The 8,804-nt window shown below is 46.4% G+C and overlaps 1 protein-coding gene across 1 annotated transcript in view; it reads left to right on the forward strand.

Annotated features, from left to right (window-relative positions):
- SLC9A2 (solute carrier family 9 member A2) overlaps positions 1–8,804 on the forward strand; it is a 128,180-nt gene that overhangs the window by 43,595 nt on the left and 75,781 nt on the right. The window contains exon 3 of the mRNA XM_006166648.3: positions 8,356–8,804. This exon is cut by the window's right edge and continues 15 nt beyond it. Within this exon, the coding sequence (XP_006166710.1) occupies positions 8,356–8,804 (449 nt within the window). The remainder of the gene's footprint in view (positions 1–8,355) is intronic.

The raw sequence follows: 8,804 nt of genomic DNA on the forward strand, positions 1-8,804 counted from the left end.
CTGTCTCTCTCTGTCTGTCTGGCGAGCGCATGCGCCCTATAGCAAAAACCTCTCCAAAAAAAGAAAAAAAAAAAGAAAGAATTTGGGCTCCTCTTACATTTTCAGTCACATGTTTTTGTTTCATTTCTATAAGTTGATTTATTTGTTCCATGAGTGAGAGACAAAGAGGCAGTGCTCCCAACAACTGTTGCTGTGCCCACCCCCAACTTCAGTCAGCCCCAGATCAAGGCCTGGCATGGTCTCTGAACGTGCGCTTGGAGCCCGCGGGGCGTCATGCTTTACCACTGCAATACCGGCACCTTTTCCATGATTTCTACTGATGGTTGATCCCTTTCATCTGGCTCAGCTCTTCCATCGGGCAGCCTTGATCTCCGTGTTTCCGAATTGCAATCTCTGGTCTCTCTGTCCCTGCACAGGCAGAAGCCAGGGTGGGGCTGAGACACACTAGCTCCCACCTGCTCACAGAGCAGAGCCAGGTCTGCAGAGGTGGATGTTCAAGGCCTTAAACAGTGTGGCTCCCTCTGCTTTGACCGCCCTCCCCTCTTCGTTCTGTGAACCTCGTGCTCAGGCCAGGTACGCACCCCTTCCTTCCTCACGGCGTCTCCTCTCTGCCACCCTCCGCTGTCTTCATGTCACTTTCTCCTTCGAGTCTTCTTGATTCACCTCGTTGGAGTTAATCCCCCCTCCGCCTCTCATCTTTCTTTTTTTTTTTTAAGAGACATTTTTGCTATAGGGCGTATGCACTCAGCCAGAGAGACAAAGAGAGACAGAGACAGAAAGCGAGAAATCACCTCCCAGAGGGGGTGGCCACGCTATAATCCCTTCTCCTCCATTCTCCTCTTGGGATTCTGGGCACTCACGCACATGCACCTGACGTGAGTTTTAAGCCACCAGGTCCAGGACTCGAGCCACATGGGAGACCAGCTACGTAACCATTATGCCATCTGCTGGTCCCCACCACTCATCTTTTTAAATAGTATCTGTAACTTTGCATTTCTTATTGTAATTATTTGTGGTCTTGTTTTATTCATTTTTTTGAAGCTTATTGATTTTTTCCCCCCACGAAAGTGAGAGATAAACAAGCAGACAGGAAGGGAGAGAGAAATCAAAACAGGTACCTCTGAGGGTCTCAAGCCAGGATCCTCCCCTCCAGCCTTCTCAGCCCGCATCAGGGCATGTGTGCTAGCCGGTACAGGTGGATGGGGAAACAGAACTCCTCAGTCTTCCGTATTGTTGGCTTGAGCGGTGTCTTACCACTGCAACATGCAGCTGGCCCTGGTATCATCCATCCCGGGTAAAAGCTCCCTGAAGACCAAACCCATTCACGAGTCGGTTCTGCAGCTCTCAGTCTTGTACACAGAAGATACGGCGTAAGCATCAGATAAAGGGTTAACTCTGTGTTTTCCTCTCTAAGTGGAAGTTCAGCATAATGAACTGCACTCATATTTTTCTTCTTCTTTATAAGTGGCCAAGTCATTTGGAAGAATTAAATTCCATCTAAGATCTGCTTTGGAATAATCCCAAACAATTTTTAATGTTTCATACATAACTGCTATTTTTTCAATGATCTGAGTGTTATGAGCCCTTTGTAAATCTAGTGAGTGGAACATTTTTAAAACTTCTAGGGGCCAGCATTTGGTGTGATGGTTAGAGTGTTGGGCTCCTACATGACTGACCTCAGTTCAAATCCTGCTTTCTTGCTTTCCCTCTCTTTCTCTCTCTGGTGAGCACATGTGCCCTGTAGCAAATAAAGTAAAATAAAATAAAATAAAATAAAATTAAATTAAATTAAAAAAAATAAAAAGTGAAATAAAATGAATAATTCCTAAAAAAAAAAAGAAGAAAGTCCTATATTCAGGACCAGTGGGTAGCATAGTGGTTAAGGTGCTGGACTCCCATATGGCTGACTGTGGTTCGAGTTCTGGACCCAGTGACTTGATACTTATACCGGGTACGTGTGTGTGTGTGTCCCCAAAATCTCGAGAGGATTGCAGCATGGCCATCCCCCCAGGGGATGATTTCTCACTTTGTCTCTCTGTCTCTCTCTCTCTGTCTCCAGTGAGTGCATGCATGCTATAGTGAAAACTCTCCCTCTCAAAAGAAAAACCATTTATATTCATAGCTGTATTATTTCTGGTGGTGATTGATTTTTTAAAGAATTATCTACCTTTATTTTTTCATTTATTTATTTATTTTAATTTGACCAGAGAGGGATAGAGCGGGGTGGGGGGGTGAGAAAGCAAGCCGCCATGTCAGAGACTCGAACCGTGGTCACCCATGTGGGAGTCCAGTGCCCTTAACCACCATGCCACCTGCCAGCCCTCTGGTGGTGATTATTAAATGTATCTTTCTATGCCAGCCTACGACTAAAGCATATAACAAATCCGTATTTACACATAAATCAATTCTTGATATAGATCAATTCATTCTGTTTTATTTGATGAGTTCTATTTATTTTATGTGTTATTTGCTTATTTTTATTTATTTGTATTATTTACTTAATATGGTTCTATTTTAAGAAATTAATTATCTTGGGACCAGCAGGTGGCATGGTGTTTAAGGCGTTGGACAGTCCCACATGGCCAGCCATGGTTCAATTCCTGGACCTGGTGGCTTGCTTTCTCACTTTCTCTTTCTCTCTGTGTCCCTCTCTGGTCAACACAAAATAAGTAAGTGAATAAATACAATTAAAAATAATTTAAAAAATAAATTCACACACACACAGAAATAAAAGGAAAAAAGAAATTATCTTATTCAGTTTTAGTCCATTTGAATTATATGTAATGATAGTTTATTGATGTACCTGATTTAATGGGTTTTTTTAAACTTTTTTCTCTATGTTTTTATCTGGTTGTCTATTGTGTTTGAAATAAATATATATATATCTGGTTGTAAGGTAAACTAAGATACATAAAAACCGGCATTTTTAGGCTTCGATGAACTTTTTTTCTTTAAAAAATTTTGTTTTAATGTTTCTTCCTTCTGTGAGTAAGAGACAGAGAGAAAGACAGGCACCCCCACGAAGGTCATCACATGTGACCCACCCAGCCTCAGTCAGCCCCGGACCATGGCCCAGGGGTGCCTGGGAGGCCCACGGAGGTCTCCAGAGTAAGCCTCCAACTTCCCACGTGGCATGACTGCTAGGACGCTCCCTTCGTATGACAGAGACTTGCATTGTCACTGCATCGCTATTCGACCCCTCGTTTATTTCTCTGAGTATTTAAAAGTGAATCAATTCCATAAATACTTTTTCCCCCCAGCCAGACGGGTATGACTTAATCTTTAATTTATTTTCATTTATTTGTTTAAGACAGCATCCCACTCTGTTGAGATTTAACTGCCCGCTGGTACTTGAGGTCTACGCCACTACACCAGGCTCTTTTTAGACAGGATTCTGCTACATTGCCCAGGCTAGCCTCAAGCTTCCAATCCTCCCACCTCAGCCTTTTGGGTCACTGGGATTACAAATGGCACCACCTTACCCAGCCACTAAGCTGGACTGGGAGTTGAACCTGGGCCTCCCATGTGGCTTCAGTCTGTGAAGCCCTGCCTCCTAGCGGTCATGCCACCGCAGCTGGGCTGCTTGACTTAGAGCATTCTTCTCTTTTATCCAGTGTTTTCCAGAATGTGGTTCCAAAACCTAGTGCTCGGTGGGGTAGCCACTGTGGCTGCTGGGGGCTCACTTGGGTCCCAAAGGTACTTGACCTGTACTTACCATGGGTCTGGCAAATATTTATTGAACCAATAAATGTCTTTCCCTTTGGGTTGGCTACTTCTTACCCAGACTATGTGGGTTTTCTTTGTTTTTAAACTTGTTTTGTAAGTTTGGCTGGTGGGTAGTAGGTTTCTCTCATTCAGATTTTTACATTGTTGCTTCTTTGCAAATCCGGAAGCTTCCTGTGTTGTTTCTCACTTTGCTCTCTTCCTAGAATCTGACAATGAGAATTAGATACAATGAGAAAAGAGAGTGAATTGATGGTATTGTTCTCAGTTACACGCAGATCGTAAAGTCCGGATCCTTTCAGTACTCTGTGCAGAGAGGAATGAAGACACAGATTCACTCTGAGGGGGCTGTCTTTACTGTCTTGTTTGTGTATGAGACCTCTGCTCCTGTTCCTGTCCCCACTAAGGGAATTCATGTTGTAATTAAAGTAATACACTGTGCAAGCCATCTTCACGGACTTTTAAGTGCTAGTAATAAAAATGTAATGACACCCAGTACAATGCCCCAAACATTGTCAACAGAATTAGGAAATAGAAAGACGATTCAACGAGACTAGAGGGACCTAAATATAGCATAGAACCTGCTTCTGTCTGACCTGTGTGAGAAGAATGGTTTTTACACTTTTCAATGGTTAAAACCAATCAAAATAAGACTATTTTGCTACGTATAGATTGTATGGAATTCTGGTTTCCATGTCCAGGAATGATGTTTTTTGAGAGGTGGGCTTTCCTGTTTCAGGATTACCTGTTGCTATTTTTGCCCTGCAAGGGCAGAGTAGAATGAGGCCTACGAACTGGAAAATATTTCCTATCTGCTCTTTACCGAATAAAGCTGACCGGCTTCTGGCCCACACCGTAGATTGTAACTGTAGTTGCTCATGGTCAGCCTTAGGAAAATCATCAAAGCTTTTATTTATTTTTCCCCAATTAATGCTATATTTTCACAGTAGCTGACATAGTTCTCAAAAGCTGATACATTTTCCCAATAATGATACATTTTGAATACTGGATACATTTTCCCCCAAATGGATACATTTTTAGATCATTGGAGGTGGGATGATGTTCCTGAAAAAGCGAATTCTGTCCAAGTTTACTTCCTCTTCAAGAAATACTTGAGGGGAAAAAAGCAGAAATAAAAAATGCAGGTACATTTACAATTGTGGGTTTATTTTATTCTCTGAACGGTGACACTTGAGCCGTTTGTTGTGGTCATTGGTTGTTCTGCTGATTGATTTCCGTCTGGTAGTTCATGAAGGTGTAGACACCTACACACAGCCTTGGTGCCAGCAGAAGTTGTGTTCCGTAACGCAGTGTCTCTGCTTGTGCTCCCCCAAAAGCACCAAACTAAACCTCACAAGACTGCCTTTCATTTAAGCTCTTCTTTCGCATGGAACAATGCCAGTAAGTGCTTTCCTATGTCATTAAGGATCACCCCACTCACTTCTGAATGACCTAAGCATCAGTCAAGTTAGGAGAGCAGGATTCCCGAAACGTCCATGTGTGGCTACTGCAACAAATGTTCCTGAGTTTGTTGCCATTCCTTTCTGATTCTGCTCCCACCAGATTTTCTTCCCACTCATTTCCTCCACGCCTCCTCTGGTCTGGTGGCCCCCTGTGTTTGTATTACCACGTTTGTATTGTCTGCTCCGTGTCCCGTCCCCGTGCAGGGTTTCTGGTGAGAATCAGTCACCGGGCCTGAGCATGGCCAGCCTGGCCTCCAGGAAACATTCACGCAGTTGCTGTTTCCTCCTTTCCCACCTACCTGGCGTCTCTTCTCCCACACCTAGGAATAAGAATTTCCTTCCAACATGGTGGGAGGAACAGCATCCCAGTGAGGACTGTGGGTCCCTGAGGTTCCGTCAGTGCAAGGGGAGAAAAGGAGGAGGGAGAGCCTCCACAACCAGGCCTCCCCTCCTTCCCAGGCCGCCTCCCACCACGCGCTTCTTTAAAACTGTCTTTCAGGTTGGCTCTGTGGCCTGGTGTTTGGTGCAGCCAGATGACTGATCACAGCGTCTGAGTCTCAGACCAGCCCCTTTGACACTGGTCATGTGTTCACGTGTCCCCAGTAGCCCAATAGGAGGCAAAAAAAGAGTGTAAGGTGCTGTGATGTGACCGGTCCCCATGGGGAATGCTTTCTCCTCTTTCTCTCTCTCTTTCTTCCTTGCCTCTGGCAAGCACCCTTGAGAAAAAAAAAATAAAAAAGGAAGAGACTCTTGCTTTTTTAAAATTTTTATTTTTTGAGAGGTTTTTGCTATAGGACACATGTGCTTGCCGGAAAGAGAGAGAGACAAAGAGACAGAGAGCAAGAAAGCATCCCCCAGGGGGGAATGGCCACACCACAGTCCCTTCTCCATTTTCCTCTCGGGATCTTGGGCACACACGCACATGCGCTGGCGTGAGAGTAAGCCACCAGGTCCGGGTCTTGAACTGCAGTTGACTACATGGGAGTCCAGGTCTTGAACCGCAGTTGACTACATGGGAGTCCAGTGATGTAGCCATTACACTAACTGCTGGCCCTGAAACTCTTGCTTTTTAATGCAGAACAAGGAGAGGTAACTACAATAGGGCATTTGTGACACTGCAGGCACAGCGGCCCGCACTGTGCTGTCGACAGTCAGTCACTGGTACAGTTCTTTACCTGCAGGTGCATTTTTCCGGCTTCACAGATGAGCAGGTGGGCCCCGACATGCTGGTCAGCAATCTAAAGTATGGCAGAGTGTGGGCAGGAGGGTCCGAGCCAGAGGGCAGCCACGGGGCAGTCCTCAGATGGCAGCCTTGAAGGCCAAGGGCAAGGAAACGCTAAGCGGGGGCTATGCATCCCAAAGAGCAGAAGACTGCCCTCAGATCTTAGGGCCCAGGAGCTGTCGTGTGCCCTGACCGCACAGGAAAGCTGTACGCATTGTGGAAGCAGGACTCAGCATGAGGGGACCTAGAGGTGATTTTCTGATTTTCAGGGGATGCTCGAACCTCTCTGTTTAACAGCGGGCTGGCCAGTGATCATGGGGAAAGCCAACCCAGTTGGATAGATGTATGGCCCACCAGGGATTGGAGCCTGCTCTGCTATGAACAGTAAAATAATCACAACTGGAAAGATGGTGTGAATACCCAGTATACAGATGCTCTGTATATTATTTAGAAATTATTAATAGTTCTGTGGCCAGACTGTGCACAAAGGCAACACACGGCCCACGATACTGGGCTCACATGGGAAGGCCCCAGGTTCGCATCCTGTAGGTGCGGGCTGACGTCACACATGTGCCCGTGATCCGGGTGGGCCGAGCAGGGGGAGACCACAGGGCGTGCACCCTGCTGGGCGCCTGTCTCTTGCTCTCTTTTGGTATCTCTCATGAAATTTAAAAAATGAATGTAAAAACACTGTATTCCTTAAATTTCTTCAAATTATTATGATTACTTGTTTTCTCTTTGTTGCATAATTGAATATTTAAAATCAGAAACTATAGGTGATATGTATATATTTTAAAGAATTATTTACTTATTTAATTCCATTTGTTATTATTGTTTTTTTAATTTGACCAGAGAGAGACAGAGAAAGGAAAATGAGAAAGCAAGCCTCCAGGTCGGAGACTTTGAACCATGGTCAGCCATGTGTGAATCCAGCGCCTTTGACCGTCATGCCACCTGCGAGCCCTGCTAGGTTTATTTAACGCATTGTTTTAGGAGGTCCAGGGTCAAAGGTGAGGGTCTTCCTGTAGGTAGTCCCGAGGCTGTGTGGGGCCCCACCTGGAGAGACAGAGCGAGGCTATGAGTCTGTGTTTGTGTCTGTGTCTCCTTAAGTTACTAGGAGCCAATCAGGGCCCTGCCCCGATGACCTCCTTCAATCCCAGACACCTCCCAAAGGTCCCACCATGGAACACCGTGATCACATTGTCTCCGACTCCTCAGCACCATCACAGTGGCTCACCCGATTACCCTACGGCAATATGGGGGCAAATGCTTAGCCCTCCAGAGTACTTGCTGCCTTGGCTTTCTGTAGGCTCTCAAAGGTTTACCTATTAAAACGTCTGTAACTGTGAGTTTCTAAGGACATATTCTATCATTCCAATATTATCTGTGAAGGGGGCCAGCAGGTGGTATAGTGGTTAAGGCACTGAACTCCCCCACATTGACTGTAGTTTGAGTCCTGGAATTGGCAGCTTGAAACTCATGCCAGGCACGTGTGTGCATGCCCACAATCCTGAGAGGAGAATGGAGGAGAAGGGATTGAAGCATGATTTCACATTATCTGTCTCTCTGTCTCTTCAGCAAGTGCACACATGTCCTATAGTAAAAATCTCTCTCAAAAAATATTATCTTTTGGGACCAGCAATTAGCATAATGGCTATGTCGCTGGACTCCCATGTAGCCGACCACGGTTCGTCCGTACTAGGTGCAGGACTCAAACCGCAGTTGACAACGTGCAAGTCCAGCAACATAGCAATTACACTAAAGGCTGTTCCCGCAGTGTGAATAGTTTTAAGGGACTCATCTGGTTCCACTGTAGTCTGGAAACCCAGTGAACAGCCACGCCCTCCCACCTGGGAGGTTCTGGAATGCGGCCCACTGGGTCTGTCAAAGAGAAGCAGCGGCCCTTCTCCTGCAGGGACCTCATTTTGCGCTTCGTTTCCCCCTCAGGCTTCCATCTCTATCACAAGCTGCCCACCATCGTGCCCGAGAGCTGCCTTCTGATCATGGTGGGACTCCTCCTGGGCGGGATCATCTTCGGCGTGGACGAGAAGTCTCCCCCGGCCATGAAGACCGACGTGTTCTTCCTGTACCTCCTGCCGCCCATCGTGCTGGACGCCGGCTACTTCATGCCCACGCGCCCGTTCTTCGAGAACATCGGCACCATCTTCTGGTACGCCGTGGTCGGGACGCTCTGGAACTCCATCGGCATCGGCGTGTCCCTGTTCGGCATCTGCCAGATCGAAGCGTTCGGCCTCAGCGACATCACTCTGCTGCAGAACCTGCTCTTCGGCAGCTTAATCTCGGCGGTGGACCCCGTGGCTGTGCTCGCCGTCTTCGAGAACATCCACGTCAACGAGCAGCTCTACATCCTGGTCTTCGGGGAGTCCCTGCTGCAC

The sequence above is a fragment of the Tupaia chinensis genome, unplaced genomic scaffold (assembly GCF_000334495.1).
Source record: "Tupaia chinensis unplaced genomic scaffold, TupChi_1.0 Scaffold144276_1, whole genome shotgun sequence".
Lineage (NCBI taxonomy): Eukaryota > Metazoa > Chordata > Mammalia > Scandentia > Tupaiidae > Tupaia > Tupaia belangeri.